Source organism: Haliotis rubra, unplaced genomic scaffold, assembly GCF_003918875.1.
Source record: "Haliotis rubra isolate DU_JTF1 unplaced genomic scaffold, ASM391887v1 Scf1375, whole genome shotgun sequence".
In the NCBI taxonomy this organism is placed as follows: domain Eukaryota; kingdom Metazoa; phylum Mollusca; class Gastropoda; order Lepetellida; family Haliotidae; genus Haliotis; species Haliotis rubra.
The window spans coordinates 31,117-49,290 of record NW_025765309.1 but is presented as its reverse complement, the minus strand read 5'-3'; the positions used below and the strand labels follow the sequence as shown (position 1 = coordinate 49,290).

At 41.8% G+C, this 18,174-nt stretch overlaps 1 protein-coding gene across 1 annotated transcript in view; it reads left to right on the top strand.

The window, feature by feature from the left end:
• LOC124268369 (mucin-5AC-like) overlaps window positions 1–18,174 on the top strand; it is a 62,377-nt gene that overhangs the window by 20,705 nt on the left and 23,498 nt on the right. Inside the window, exons 16-23 of the mRNA XM_046703339.1 lie at window positions 642–826; window positions 2,298–2,558; window positions 2,711–2,798; window positions 2,933–3,229; window positions 3,577–3,749; window positions 4,186–4,264; window positions 5,083–5,222; window positions 6,581–6,677. Of these exons, the coding sequence (XP_046559295.1) occupies window positions 642–826; window positions 2,298–2,558; window positions 2,711–2,798; window positions 2,933–3,229; window positions 3,577–3,749; window positions 4,186–4,264; window positions 5,083–5,222; window positions 6,581–6,677 (1,320 nt within the window). The remainder of the gene's footprint in view (window positions 1–641; window positions 827–2,297; window positions 2,559–2,710; window positions 2,799–2,932; window positions 3,230–3,576; window positions 3,750–4,185; window positions 4,265–5,082; window positions 5,223–6,580; window positions 6,678–18,174) is intronic.

The following is an 18,174-nucleotide window of genomic DNA, read 5'->3' as shown; positions in this document are numbered from 1 at the left end:
AACTCTCAGGAGTCAAGCTGCCTAACGTGGTCACCCATCTACAGGACCACACACCAAGAAGTTATCCTAAATTCACGACGTTCTTACAACATCGAAGGCTACAATCACTTCCAAAATAGGCTGAGACACTATGCGGGATGAAATCATGTAAAAATCGAGGCACCAAACATTCATAAAATCTCATGGTGCGTTACCCTATATATATTCTGGAGCTTTATTAATGTTAATTATACAGTTTTTGGTGAAATCGCCAGAGTCTTGATTGAACATATAAAAATAGACGTTGTTTTCAAAAAATGTTCGGAATGATCAGGCCCAATTAACGAGGTTAACTATGTAAGAACAATTGTTACTACGGATGATGCGATGAGTGTTTTTTCCCCCCGAGAATAATGAACCCTTATAAAACTGAAACTTTCACATATTAGTATGTGAAAGGAGCAGCTACCACAACATCGGTACAGTCATAATTCATCAACAGTTTGGCGGCTATGTGGCCATACACCAAGCAATAGGGGAAGCAGGAAAAAAGGACGATGTTGATAGTTTAAGATTTGTGTCATCTCTGTTTAATCGGTATTGGTCTTTACAAACATGATAAATCACAACTATACTTACAACCGGACGATATGTACTTCCAGGTACCCCTTGTAGCAAGGTAGACTTGATGAACCCACAGGATAATGCAGCCACACCAACACCAGACGACCTTGGTCTGTCAACGAATAACCTGTTGGAATTCCCACTGTCGGATAGCCCACTGGTTGATAGTGTAACTTCAACATCGCCCTCCCTGTATTCCCCTGTGGAGGAAGCAAGCCCTGGGGTAAGTTTTGACACAACAACTACTAAGAGGTTATTTCTTTGAGTGGCATTTTGGAAGTTGGGAAGTACAATTTAGAACAAACTTTATGGATAACAACTTCTTTTTATTCGTGAGGGCGACGTTTCGATACAGATTCTTGTACCATTGTCAATCATAATGGAACATGAAGAAGGGGGAAGTATATTATACTGGATGTAACAATGTAACAAAGAAAACAACATAATAAACATAATTGGCTAGGCAGAAAGCTGATGAAGCCAGAGAGTAGACAAAGGACAAGCGTGGAAGCCAATGATGTACAAATAATAATGAGATGTTTATACAGTAGATTGGGCTTGGCGGATGAGTGCATCATAAGCGGATGGAATGAGGTATCCTTGGTCTCGGTTGATGGTGGGCTTTAGGCGTTTGATGTGGATGGCTTCGGTGAGTTTGCGTTTAGTGAAGTCTGTTTGTTTGTTAGAGAGACAACAAACAGACTTCACTAAACGCAAGTAAACATCCAGTATATATATGCTTCCCCCTTCTTCATGTTCCATTATGATTGACAATAGTACAAGAATCTGTATCGAAACGTCGCACTCACGAATAAAAAGAAGTTGTTATCCATAAAATTTGTTCTATATTGTACTAAGAGGTTATGGTGAGCATTTTATGAATGTAACATGGCAGACATGCACAGTTGTCGACCATCTTTCGGATGATATACATGTAGTGGAATATGTATTTGAGAATATGCATGGGGTTTAAACAGCATGTTTTCCCTTTAGCACTAGTTTCATCTTCCTCTGAAAAATTCTACGATCAGCTTAACCGGTTTTCATCAAAAGCACCTTCAGCTATCCTTACGATCTTATGGAATTTAATAACAAGCACCATTGAAGAGTGTGTTTGCATATTCCACATTCACTTACATTGATCATATTGTTATTTTTGTCTGCAATCACTCAGAAATGTTTATTCAGAAGAAAACAGAATTTAATTTTGCTCATGTTGACCTTTGAATACCATTTCATAAAGTGCACTAAGATTTAACTTTGCTTATAGTATACAAGAACAAAGGAGGTAGTATGTTATAAGGGAAATTATCAAAAGGGAAACAGGAAGCGCTGTGATGAAAATACATGTTTTCACTTGTTTGTATAATTCATTCGTATGTTTTCTATCTCAATTCAACATATTTATTGAAGTTGGCATTTCCTTGATGTGTTGCTTCAACGAGATTTTTCAGAATGTTCAAACATTCCATTTTATGGAATTGATACAACTACTGTCAAATTCTTTACATCTATATCACGTGGCATGCATTCTAAGATTGGCTCTTGGTGTTTTAATTTTTTGTGAATATCCTTTGAATGAGTAGAGTGCATGTTTTCTTTTTAGTGGTTCTGAATTGTTGCTTTGGAAAATACACGCCTCTGTGTACTATCACTAACAAATTGCACACCTTTCAATTTTGAAAATGTTTTAGGGACCATTTGCCGTCCAGCCAAGAACCAAGAAGATTCTTCTTATAACAGACACAACACCGACTGATGTCAGTGTTAATGGTCAACCTGTAGATACAACCACATCTGTTAGTGGCAATAGGAATGGCAAGCCTATCTTTGTGACTGTTCTTGACATAACAGAGGGTGCACCCGTAACTATTACAACAACGGGGGGAGCAACGAAGCCGGAAGTATTTGAAGAAGTTGAAGGAGAGAAAATCCCTGGAACAGACAGCTTCAAGGTATTTATCCTTAGAAGATAATGCCAAACTGAAAACACCTTCATATTTATAACCATTTGCAGATTTAGCTGCTCTGATTTTAAGTTCTGTTTAACCAGGTTTATGCATGAGGTTGTGTTTGATTCAATAACGTGAACACATTATTCTTTCAGGTTCCTATCAATAAAGAGCTTTCGAGCATAATTGTGCCAAAGGACACTGATGTTGAAAAGATCGAGATCTGCGAACATTTAACAACAGGTGAGTATACAACATTTTACTTTTGGAAATACGTGTTATCTTTTACATTTTCACATATCATTTGCGTATGTTTAAATGGAGAAACATTCAGTGCGAATTATCAATATTCACATGTGAAACTATTTGTTATTTAGGCACAACAACCAGTGGAACAACAACCACAAGTGGAACGACAACCACAAGTGGAACAACAACAACCAGTGGTACAACCACCAGTGGAACTACAACCAGTGGAACTACAACAAGTGGAACTACAACCAGTGGAACTACAACAAGTGGAACAACCACAAGTGGAACAACAACCACAAGTGGAACAACAACCAGTGGAACTACAACAAGTGGAACTACAACCAGTGGAACTACAACAAGTGGAACAACCACAAGTGGAACAACAACCACAAGTGGAACAACAACCACGAGTGGGACTACAGGTGAGTAAATACAATTTTACTTTATAGCCACCTGTCGTAAACTTGGAGCTTAATGTCCCTGTAATTGGATGTGAAACATGTTAATTTCATGTTTTAGTTTCTTAACTGCATAGCTTCATAGAATTAAGTCACCGTGTTTGATTTCAATGGAACAGAACCTATTGCTCAGGATGCTCAGTTCTTTAAGATGTTACGATTCCAGTAGGCTCTAATCCTGAATCCTGTAGCGAACGTCAGTTACATAGTTTTTAAATAACTTTGTCCCTCTCTTTTGTCCACGTATTGTGATTTAACAAGGATTTTCAACACGCGTTGAACACAACTTGTATCATGTCCCTTAATTTCAGCCAAAGTGTGTGAGGACAGCGATTCTGAAAGCACAGTGACTCTCACTAGTGGTCCTTTGACTGATACAACAAACACAAGAGAACTTGTTCGGGAGGAATTCCAGGGACAGATAATGTCTATCGAAAGTCCAGGAACAGAACCTGTGAAGATTTTCACAATTGATCGTTTGCTTGTAAGTAACTGTACTTACGTTACATTGAGAATAAAATCTTCTTCAGTGTCTGGATAAGTACGCAATCACAGAACAATATTTAGTTAAATGACTGGAATGGTTGTTTGGCATTTGACGATATGTTTTCATAATTACAGTTTTATGTGTTCAATAAATACCAGATGAATTGACTCTGAATATATCCTGGAAACAATTCAAATTAACGTGATGTTTCTTTTAACATATGATTATGGAATGTAAGATACGAGCTCTTCCAAGCTGAACTTTCAATCGGAATATTAGCCCTTTTGGCAATACTTTTTATACTTATACATACATTCGTATTTAGAGTGAACTTGTGGTGTGGTATATTTGGCTGTTGCCCTTTTTGTGTCGAGAGTTGTCTCCAAACATAACATTTACACTACATAAACCCCTCGCCTGTGTTAATTTGCAGGCTGTCAATAATGGAGATCCAGTTACTGGACCTATATTTATTGAAGAGTCAACAGTAGGAACCAAGGTCACAGTCACAGGTAACTGGGGATAACTGGTTTCTTGAATAATACAAATGCCTCTCCATGGTAGACCTTAATTGGGGTAATTATATTCCCTGAACTAAACGTACATTTACTGAAAGCCAAGAAGAATTTTGTTCAGCTCCACTGCCCAGCCAGCCTTCCTCTGGTAATGGAGATGGGACTTCCCATGGGGAAGGCACAGAACCTGACCGAGAATATCTTGATCTAACTATCTTACAAACACACTACTTGAGTGTGCAACATATGCAAACATCATATTGTGATTATGAATGCCTGTGGCTTTGAGTCCGAGGTCCACCTCGGGGTGGTCCCTGAACATGTCCAGGGCGTCATGGAAAATAATGCTTTTAAGTTTCTTTGGAATAGACGCATATGCAGCCTCCTGTTACCAACTTGATCTTATCCTTTTTGATTAAGCCGATGACTCTATTTATATTGTTGAATCGCTTGCATCCCCAATACACTGTCGTCAGTCTCCCCATTGTTCTCGGGTTCGACTTGGCAACCCTCTCTGGGAGAAGTCCTGTTTTCTGTATGGGATGGGTGTGAAAGAGGCGAGGGTACCTGTACTGATAATGAGTCTAAGCAAACTGACTGCGCCAGGACAATAAACTCTCTTTTAATCTGTAAAACATAATGATAATATTACTTATATGGGATCAGATCATCAGTAACTGACATGATACATGTATATCCAACATTTTAATAATCATACTATTACTCTTTCTTGTCTCGTCATCAGTTGAAAGTGTCAGTTCCGTCATCTTACACAGGCACAGACAAACTGAACCACTTTTCACTTTTCTTCACAGCAGGGAACGCTGAAACGTTCAACGACAAGTTCACGGTTGTTGAGCCGGCTGGAATCGATCAAATTACTATATCGAGTTTAAGTCCTGGGGTCAAGATTTACTCACTAACAGAAGTGACAGACGCCGCTCTCCCACTGAAGGTGAGTATAATTTACTACTGACAGATGTTAACTAACTATAGCAGAATATGTGTTCTATCTAGAACTTGTTCAGAATTTTCGCACCTTAATACATTGTTGGAAATTCACTATTGGTGTCCCTTTGTCACATGGCAATTTCCAAAACAGGCTTGCAATCCAACTCGCTTTATCACTTTCGAATTTTCCTGGCTACTGTAACTCAATTATCTCAATTATGTTTAATAATATACTAGGCCAGTTCCTTTAGAAAACACATCACAGTGAGTATACACGATGTCTTGATGTCACGTCATCTATATCAAGTGAAACGAGGGTCTATATAGCCTTCTTTTTCATCTTTTAAGCAATGAATATTTTTGCCCCGTCCCTTCTTCTCTTCCATAGCGAGTAAGGGAGCATGGCAAATGAATGCTAGGACTGATCTCCAGAAAGGAAAAGGCTTTGTAAATTGACTGCCAGAAATAAAATAAGCGCCCAAACACAAATGGAACATTGCACGTGGACAATTATATTCTTCCATGCGCGTAGGTAGGAAAAGTCATCAAATCGCTCTGAGCCATTAGTATGGCTTATTTACATCATGCAGGGTAACATGAAAGCTAACTAAGGAGGGTTATTTGCATACTTCCAACTGGTAGAACTGGTAGAGAGAGAGCTAACCAGTATGTTCAATGTGTCTCAGTTTGTGATTTGAAGACTTAAGATAAGAGGCATAAGATGTCAGTGGTGCACATGGCGCGTTAGTTCAATAACACACATCCAGGCTCGACTTATCACAAGCTCAAAGAACCAATCAACTCGATGTACTCTTGTCCCAGGTTGCCTCTGCTATTAGCCAGACGGTTAGAAATCATATATTTTCTGCAAGTAAATTTGTCGGTGATGGTCTGTGAAGATCTCTCCTCTGCACTAACACCATTGCATATTGTCAATAGTGACAGTCACGTGACAGAACTATCATCAAGAAAACATGCCTGCACCAACTATTGTGCAGTTTGCACACAAGGATAGTCCACGTTTTGTCTCTCAGACGAAAATGTTCATGCTCACAAAACACGTTCCTAACTGACTTTCCCAGCAGAAACGCATTGCCATAATGCACTGACCACCATTAGGCCATAACCATTTCCTAGCAGAGCACTTCTGAGACAGTATCAGGTGACGTGCACGCCTATGTTAAAGACCTCAAAGGCAAGAGAAATGGTCAGCAGTCCGTTATTATGAGACTGTTTCGGACAATCTCATGTTGTAAAAAGAAACGTTTGACCATGCTTGCCCTTCCTTTTCTTTATACACCTATCACTATAACTCAATACCTGTATTTTTGTATAACTAATCCTTTTGGTTGCCGATTCTAGACGAGTCCAACTGGTTCAACGGAGCTCCTTGTCATTGCCAATAAAGGATTCTCATTCAACCAAGTCACCATTAAGGCATGTGTGAAGACCCTGACAAGTAAGTGTGTGGTCATATATCAAGAATTATCTCTATCGATTGCTAAATTTTACAAGTGCTTCAGTAAAACGATGTTCATCAGACCTGTAATTAACAAACCTTTTTAAAAAGCATAACATATATAATTATTATTCATCAGCCCTGAAACTAACAAACCTTTCGAAAGAGCATAAACTATATTTTTCACACCTTGGACCCACATTCCCACCAAAACAAAAAGTATATACAAACAAACTTCATCTTAGTTTTCTTTTTACACATTTGAATAAAATACTAAGTTGGAAAAGAGCATTTACTGCGTGTACAGTTGACAGGCATTCGTTTTAATCAATTTCTTTGCATAACTTCAGACATATCTTAGAGACATATTTAGTAGGTATATTCTACCATTATGAAACTTCCAACTGTCTATCATGTGTCATCACATCAACAAGGTGATCATTATCAGAGAAGACCTGTCTTATCGTCAAGCAAGCAGCGACGTCATAAATCTAACGGGATTATCTCCTATAAACGGCGACTCTGACTTGTCCTTCACGAGCTGAGAGGAGCCCACGAGCTCTGGGGCAGCCAAAGCAGTCCAATTTCTCGGAAACTTGCAATGTTAACTCAAAGTGTGTGTGAGATAAGAACAGGGATTTTTCGACAACAGAATTCATTGTATGACATCATAAAAAGGGGTTGTCATGCTTGTGTATTTGGGATGGTAATTATCCTGCATTAGATATAAATAATGTATTGAGCAAGCCTTCACAACAATGATATTTGCAATCCTTCATCGTCACAAAATCACAGTAAAAAGAGTGAGTAAGTGAGTTAAAATTTACCGTCACCTTGGCAATAATTCAGCAATATAGTGACGAGAAATGTTGTACATACACAATACATACAAGTAGTCAAATAACCAGTCATCGTAAAATAACTAGATTGTCACAAAAAGAGTTAGCCAGCTAGGATGTATTTTTGAAAGTAGAAAACTATGTTAAACAATACATTGTAAAAACGGGCTATTGATTGCCAACAACTGAAAGTAGACCACCATACTGGGGACAATGGGGATTAACAATGCCTTTGCTCCCTGCATGGACCCTAGTTGGATTTACACCATCACTTCAGCTGCTGGCGATTGAAAGCAAATTTAGCCACAATTAAAATGAAACTAATAGTACGAATAAAAGGTGGAAGATTAAATTTTACCTCGAATATTTTGGGACTTACAGTAAGAAGAGGGTGATCATCGATTCATAGTACATTAAAAAAACAACGTATACACAATGTAAGTTTAATCATGCATCTACAAATTTCTGATCAATGGTACGACGTAACTTGTAACATTTACCGAATCTCCGAAAAAAATGAATTTGAAACGATACTTAAACTTTAAAATTAGCTCAATCTGAGACAACTAGAAGCATAACCATTGGATCAACAACAACAACCAGTGGTACTACAACATCTGGAACAACAACCAGTGCTACTACAACACCTGGAACAACAACCAGTGGTACTACAACATCTGGAACAACAACAACAACTGGTACTACAGCATCCGGAACAACAACAACCAGTGGTACTACAACATCTGGAACAACAGTTACAACAACAACTGGTAGTACAACATCTGGAACAACAACTAGTGGTACTACAACATCTGGAACAACAACAAGCAGTGGTACTACCACGTCTGGAACAACAACAACCAGTGGTACTACAAAATCAGGAACAACAACCAGTGGTACTACAACATCTGGAACAACAACCAGTGGTACTACAACATCCGGAACAACAGTCAGTGGTACTACAACATCTGAAACAACAACCAGTGCTACTACAACGTCTGGAACAACAACAACCAGTGGTACTACAACATCTGGAATAACAACAACTAGTGGTACTACAACATCCGGAACAACAGCCAGTGGTACTACAACATCTGGAACAACAACAACCACTGGTACTACGACATCTGGAACAACAACCAGTGGTACTACAACATCAGGAACAACAACAACCAGTGGTACTACCACGTCGGGAGCAACAACAACCAGTGGTACTACAACATCTGGAACTACAACAACCAGTGGTACTACAACATCTGGAACAACAACAACCAGTGGTACTACAACATCTGGAACAACAACCACTGGTATTACTACGCAATCCGAAACAACAACCAGTGGTACTACAACATCTGGAACAACAACAACCAGTGGTACTACAACATCTGGAACAACAACCAGTGGTACTACCACGTCTGGAACTACAACAACCAGTGGTACTACAACATCTGGAACAACAACAACCAGTGGTACTACAACATCTGGAACAACAACCAGTGGTACTACAACATCTGAAACAACAACCAGTGGTACTACAACATCTGGAACTACAACAACCAGTGGTACTACCACGTCCGGAACTACAACAACCAGTGGTACTACAACATCTGGAACAACAACAACCAGTGGTACTACAACATCTGGAACAACAACCAGTGGTACTACAACATCCGGAACAACAACCAGTGGTACTACAACATCTGGAACAACAACAACCAGTGGTACTACAACATCTGGAACAACAACAACCAGTGGTACTACCACATCCGGAACAACAACAACCAGTGGTACTACAACATCCGGAACTACAACAACCAGTGGTACTACAACATCTGGAACAACAACAACCAGTGGTACTACAACATCTGGAACTACAACAACCAGTGGTACTACAACATCTGGAACTACAACAACCAGTGGTACTACCACGTCTGGAACAACAACAACCAGTGGTACTACAACATCTGGAACAACAACAACCAGTGGTACTACAACATCAGGAACAACAACCAGTGGTACTACAACATCTGGCACAACAACCAGTGGTACTACCACGTCCGGAACTACAACAACCAGTGGTACTACAACATCTGGAACAACAACCAGTGGTACTACAACATCTGGAACAACAACCAGTGGTACTACAGCATCCGGAACTACAACAACCAGTGGTACTACCACGTCCGGAACTACAACAACCAGTGGTACTACAACATCCGGAACAACAACCAGTGGTACTACAACGTCTGGAACAACAACAACCAGTGGTACTACAACATCTGGAATAACAACCAGTGGAACTACAATATCTGGAACAACAACAACCAGTGGTACTACAACATCTGGAACAACAACAACCAGTGGTACTACCACGTCCGGAACTACAACAACCAGTGGTACTACAACATCTGGAACAACAACAACCAGTGGTACTACAACATCTGGAACTACAACAACCAGTGGTACTACCACGTCTGGAACTACAACAACCAGTGGTACTACAACGTCTGGAACAACTACAACCAGTGGTACTACAACATCTGGAACAACAACCAGTGGTACTACAACATCTGGAACAACAACAACCAGTGGTACTACAACATCTGGAACTACAACAACCAGTGGTACTACAACATCTGGAACTACAACAACCAGTGGTACTACAACATCTGGAACTACAACAACCAGTGGTACTACAACATCTGGAACAACAACCAGTGGTACTACAACATCTGGAACTACAACAACCAGTGGTACTACAACATCTGGAACTACAACAACCAGTGGTACTACAACATCCGGAACCAACAACCAGTGGTACTACAACATCTGGAACAACAACAACCAGTGGTACTACAACATCTGGAACAACAACCAGTGGTACTACAACATCCGGAACAACAACCAGTGGTACTACCACGTCCGGAACTACAGCAACCAGTGGTACTACAACATCTGGAACAACAACAACCAGTGGTACTACAACATCTGGAACAACAACCACTGGTACTACGCAATCCGAAACAACAACCAGTGGTACTACAACATCTGGAACAACAACAACCAGTGGTACTACAACATCTGGAACAACAACCAGTGGTACTACCACGTCTGGAACTACAACAACCAGTGGTACTACAACATCTGGAACAACAACAACCAGTGGTACTACAACATCTGGAACAACAACCAGTGGTACTACAACATCTGAAACAACAACCAGTGGTACTACAACATCTGGAACTACAACAACCAGTGGTACTACCACGTCCGGAACTACAACAACCAGTGGTACTACAACATCTGGAACAACAACAACCAGTGGTACTACAACATCTGGAACAACAACCAGTGGTACTACAACATCCGGAACAACAACCAGTGGTACTACAACATCTGGAACAACGACAACCAGTGGTACTACAACACCTGGAACAACAACAACCAGTGGTACTACCATGTCCGGAACAACAACAACCAGTGGTTCTACAACATCCGGAACTACAACAACCAGGGGTACTACAACATCTGGAACAACAACAACCAGTGGTACTACAACATTAGGAACTACAACAACCAGTGGTACTACAACATCTGAACTACAACAACCCAGTGGTACTACCACGTCTGGAACAACAACAACCAGTGGTACTACAACATCTGGAACAACAACAACCAGTGGTACTACAACATCAGGAACAACAACCAGTGGTACTACAACATCTGGCACAACAACCAGTGGTACTACCACGTCCGGAACTACAACAACCAGTGGTACTACAACATCTGGAACAACAACCAGTGGTACTACAACATCTGGAACAACAACCAGTGGTACTACAGCAGCCGGAACTACAACAACCAGTGGTACGACCACGTCCGGAACTACAACAACCAGTGGTACTACACCATCCGAAACAACAACCAGTGGTACTACAACGTCTGGAACAACAACAACCAGTGGTACTACAACATCTGGAATAACAACCAGTGGTACTACAACATCTGGAACAACAACAACCAGTGGTACTACAACATCTGGAACAACAACCAGTGGTACTACCACGTCCGGAACTACAACAACCAGTGGTACTACAACATCTGGAACAACAACAACCAGTGGTACTACAACATCTGGAACTACAACAACCAGTGGTACTACCACGTCCGAACTACAACAACCAGTGGTACTACAACGTCTGGAACAACACAACCAGTGGTACTACAACATCTGGAACAACAACCAGTGGGACTACAACATCTGAACAACAACAACCAGTGGTACTACAACATCTGGAACTACAACAACCAGTGGTACTACAACATCTGGAACTACAACAACCAGTGGTACTACAACATCTGGAACTACAACAACCAGTGGTACTACAACATCTGGAACAACAACCAGTGGTACTACAACATCTGGAACTACAACAACCAGTGGTACTACAACATCTGGAACTACAACAACCAGTGGTACTACAACATCTGGAACAACAACCAGTGGGACTACAACATCTGGAACTACAACAACCAGTGGTACTACAACATCTGGAACTACAACAACCAGTGGTACTACAACATCTGGAACAACAACCAGTGGGACTACAACATCTGGAACAACTACAACCAGTGGTACTACAACATCTGGAACAACAACCAGTGGTACTACAACATCTGGAACAACAACCAGTGGTACTACAACATCTAGAACTACGACAACCAGTGGTACTACAACATCTGGAGCTACAACAACCAGTGGGACTACAACATCTGGAACTACAACAGCCAGTGGTACCACAACGTCTGGAACTACGACAACCAGTGGTACTACAACATCTGGAACTACAACAACAACCAGTGGTACTACAAGATCTGGAACTACAACAACCAGTGGTACTACAACATCCGGAACAACAACAACCAGTGGTACTACCACGTCGGGAGAAACAACAACCAGTGGTACAACCACGTCTGGAACTACAACAACCAGTGGTACTACAACATCTGGAACTACAACAACCAGTGGTACTACAACATCTGGAACTACAACCAGTGGTACTACCACGTCTGGAATAACAACAACCAGTGGTACTACAACATCTGGAACTACAACAACCAGTGGTACTACAACATCTGGAACAACAACCAGTGGTACTACAACAGCTGGATCAACAACAACCAGTGGTACTACAAGATCTGGAACAACAACAACCAGTGGTACTACAACATCTGGAACAACAACCAGTGGTACTACCACGTTCGGAACTACAACAACAAGTGGTACTACAACATCTGGAACAACAACAACCAGTGGTACTACAACATCTGGAACAACAACCAGTGGTACTACACCATCCGAAACAACAACCAGTGGTACTAAAATATCTGGAACAACAACAACCAGTGGTACTACAACATCTGGAACAACAACCAGTGGTACTACAACATCTGAAACAACGACAACCAGTAGTACTACAACATCTGGAACAACAGCCACTGGTACTACACCATCCGAAACAACAACCGGTGGTACTACAACATCTGGAACTACAACAACTAGTGGTACTACAACATCTGGAACAACAAGCAGTGGTACTACACCATCCGAAACAACAACCAGTGGTACTACAACATCTGGAACAACTACAAGCAGTGGTACTACCACGTCCGGAACTACAACAACCAGTGGTACTACAACATCTGGAACAACTACAACCAGTGGTACTACAACATCTGGAACAACAACTAGTGGTACTACACCATCCGAAAGAACAACCAGTGGTACTACAACATCTGGAACAACTACAAGCAGTGGTACTACCACGTCCGGAACTACAACAACCAGTGGTACTACAACATCTGGAACAACTACAACCAGTGGTACTACAACATCTGGAACAACAACTAGTGGTACTACAACATCCGGAACAACAACCAGTGGTACTACCACGTTTGGAACTACAACAACCAGTGGTACTACAACATCTGGAACAACAACAACCAGTGGTACTACAACATCTGGAACTACAACAACCAGTGGTACTACAACATCTGGAACTACAAAACCAGTGGTACTACAACATCTGGAACAACAACCAGTGGTACTACAACATCTGGAACAACAACCAGTGGTACTACCACGTCCGGAACTACAACAACCAGTGGTACTACAACATCTGGAACTACAACAACCAGTGGTACCACAACGTCCGGAACTACAACAACCAGTGGTACTACAACATCTGGAACTACAACAACCAGTGGTACTACAACGTCTGGAACTACAACAACCAGTGGTACTACAACATCTGGAACAACAACAACCAGTGGTACTACAACATCTGGAACTACAACAACCAGTGGTACCACAACATCAGGAACAACAACAACCAGTGGTACTACCACGTCGGGAGAAACAACAACCAGTGGTACTGCCACGTCTGGAACTACAACAACCAGTGGTACTACAACATCTGGAACTACAACAACCAGTGGTACTACAACATCTGGAACTACAACCAGTGGTACTACCACGTCTGGAACAACAACAACCAGTGGTACTACAACATCTGGAACTACAACAACCAGTGGTACTACAACATCTGGAACAACAACAACCAGTGGTACTACAACATCTGGAACAACAACCAGTGGTACTACAACATCTGGAACAACAACCAGTGGTACTATAACAGCTGGAACAACAACAACCAGTGGTACTACAACATCTGGAACTACAACAACCAGTGGTACTACAACATCTGGAACTACAACAACCAGTGGTACTACAACATCTGGAACAACAAGCAGTGGTACTACCACGTCTGGAACAACAACAACCAGTGCTACTACAACATCCGGAACAACAACAACCAGTGGTACTACAACATCAGGAACAACAACCAGTGGTACTACAAGATCTGGAACTACAACAACCAGTGGTACTACAACATCTGGAACTACAACAACCAGTGGTACTACAACATCTGGAACAACAACCAGTGGTACTACAACATCTGGAACAACAACAACCAGTGGTACTACAACATCAGGAACAACAACCAGTGGTGCTACAACATCTGGAACAACAACCAGTGGTACTACAACATCTGGAACAACAACAACCAGTGGTACTACAACATCTGGGACAACAACCAGTGGTACTACCACGTCTGGAACAACAACAACCAGTGGTACTACAACATCTGGAACAACTACAACCAGTGGTACTACAACATCTGGAACAACAACCAGTGGTACTACAACATCCGGAACAACAACCAGTGGTACTACCACGTCTGGAACTACAACAACAAGTGGTACTACAACATCTGGAACAACAACAACCAGTGGTGCTACAACATCTGGAACAACAACCAGTGGTACTACCACGTCAGGAACTACAACAACAAGTGGTACTACAACATCTGGAACAACAACAACCAGTGGTACTACAACATCCGGAACAACAACCAGTGGTACTACCACGTCCGGAACTACATCAACCAGTGGTACTACAACGTCTGGAACTACAACAACCAGTGGTACTACAACATCTGGAACAACAACAACCAGTGGTACTACAACATCTGGAACTACAAAACCAGTGGTACTACAACATCTGGAACAACAACCAGTGGTACTACAACATCTGGAACAACAACCAGTGGTACTACAACATCTGGAACAACAACCAGTGGTACTACAACATCTGGAACTACAACAACCAGTGGTACTACAACATCTGGAACTACAACAACCAGTGGTACTACAACATCTGGAACTACAACCAGTGGTACTACCACGTCTGGAACAACAACAACCAGTGGTACTACAACATCTGGAACAACAACAACCAGTGGTACTACAACATCTGGAACAACAACCAGTGGTACTACAACATCTGGAACAATAACCAGTGGTACTACCACGTCTGGAACTACAACAACCAGTGGTACTACAACATCTGGAACAACGACAACCAGTGGTACTACAACATCTGGAACAACAACCACTAGTACTACACCATCCGAAACAACAACCAGTGGTACTACAACATCTGGAACAACAACAACCAGTGGTACTACAACATCTGGAACAACAACCAGTGGTACTACACCATCCGAAACAACAACCAGTGGTACTACAACATCTGGAACTACAACAACCAGTGGTACTACCACGTCCGGAACTACAACAACCAGTGGTACTACAACATCTGGAACAACTACAACCAGTGGTACTACAACATCTGGAACAACATCCAGTGGTACTACAACATCTGGAACAACAACCAGTGGTACTACCACGTCCGGAACTACAACAACCAGTGGTACTACAAGATCTGGAACAACAACAACCAGTGGTACTCCAACATCTGGAACTACAACAACCAGTGGTACTACAACATCTGGAACTACAACAACCAGTGGTACTACAACATCTGGGACAGCAACCAGTGGTACTACAACATCTGGAACAACAACCACTGGTACTACACCATCCGAAACAACAACCAGTGGTACTACAACATCTGGAACAACAACAACCAGTGGTACTACAACATCTGGAACAACAACCAGTGGTACTACACCATCCGAAACAACAACCAGTGGTACTACAACATCTGGAACTACAACAACCAGTGGTACTACCACGTCCGGAACTACAACAACCAGTGGTACTACAACATCTGGAACAACAACAACCAGTGGTACTACAACATCTGGAACAACAACCAGTGGTACTACAACATCTGGAACTACAACAGCCAGTGGTACTACCACGTCTGGAACTACAACAACCAGTGGTACTACAACATCTGGAACAACAACAACCAGTGGTACTCCAACATCTGGAACTACAACAACCAGTGGTACTACAACATCTGGAACTACAACAACCAGTGGTACTACAACATCTGGGACAACAACCAGTGGTACTACAACATCTGGAACTACAACAACCAGTGGTACTACAACATCTGGAACAACAACCAGTGGTACTACAACATCTGGAACAACAACCAGTGGTACTACAACATCTGGAACTACAACAACCAGTGGTACTACAACATCTGGAGCTACAACAACCAGTGGTACTACCACGTCCGGAACTACAACAACCAGTGGTACTACAACATCTGGAACTACAACAACCAGTGGTACCACAAGGTCTGGAACTACAACAACCAGTGGTACTACCAAGTCTGGAACAACAACAACCAGTGGTACTACAACATCTGGAACTACAACAACCAGTGGTACTACAACATCTGGAACTACAACCAGTGGTACTACCAAGTCTGGAACAACAACAACCAGTGGTACTACAAGATCTGGAACTACAACAACCAGTGGTACCACAACGTCTGGAACAACAACCAGTGGTACTACAACATCTGGAACAACAACCAGTGGTACTACAACAGCTGGAACAACAACAACCAGTGGTACTACAACATCTGGAACTACAACAACCAGTGGTACTACAACATCTGGGACAACAACCAGTGGTACTACAACATCTGGAACTACAACAACCAGTGGTACTACAACATCTGGAACAACAACCAGTGGTACTACAACATCTGGAACAACAACCAGTGGTACTACAACATCTGGAACTACAACAACCAGTGGTACTACAACATCTGGAGCTACAACAACCAGTGGTACTACCACGTCCGGAACTACAACAACCAGTGGTACTACAACATCTGGAACTACAACAACCAGTGGTACTACAACGTCTGGAACTACAACAACCAGTGGTACTACCAAGTCTGGAACAACAACAACCAGTGGTACTACAACATCTGGAACTACAACAACCAGTGGTACTACAACATCTGGAACTACAACCAGTGGTACTACCACGTCTGGAACAACAACAACCAGTGGTACTACAACATCTGGAACAACAACCAGTGGTACTACAACAGCTGGAACAACAACAACCAGTGGTACTACAACATCTGGAACTACAACAACCAGTGGTACTACAACATCTGAACTACAACAACCAGTGGTACTACAACATCTGGAACAACAACCAGTGGTACTACCACGTCTGGAACAACAACAACCAGTGGTATTACAACATCTGGAACAACAACCAGTGGTACTACCACGTCTGGAACAACAACAACCAGTGGTACTACAACATCTGGAACTACAACAACCAGTGGTACTACAACATCTGGAACTACAACCAGTGGTACTACCACGGCTGGAACTACAACAACCAGTGGTACTACAACATCTGGAACAACAACAACCAGTGGTACTACAACATCCGGAACTACAACCAGTGGTACTACAACATCTGGAACAACAACCAGTGGTACTACAACATCTGGAACAACAACCAGTGGTACTACAACAGCTGGAACAACAACAACCAGTGGTACTACAACATCTGGAACTACAACAACCAGTGGTACTACCACGTCTGGAACAACACCAACCGGTGGTACTACAACATCTGGAACTACAACAACCAGTGGTACTACAACATCTGGAACAACAACAACCAGTGGTACTACAACATCAGGAACAACAACCAGTGGTACTACAACATCTGGAACAACAACCAGTGGAACAACCACATCGGGATCAACAACAACTAGTGGTACCAGAACATCGTCTGGAACA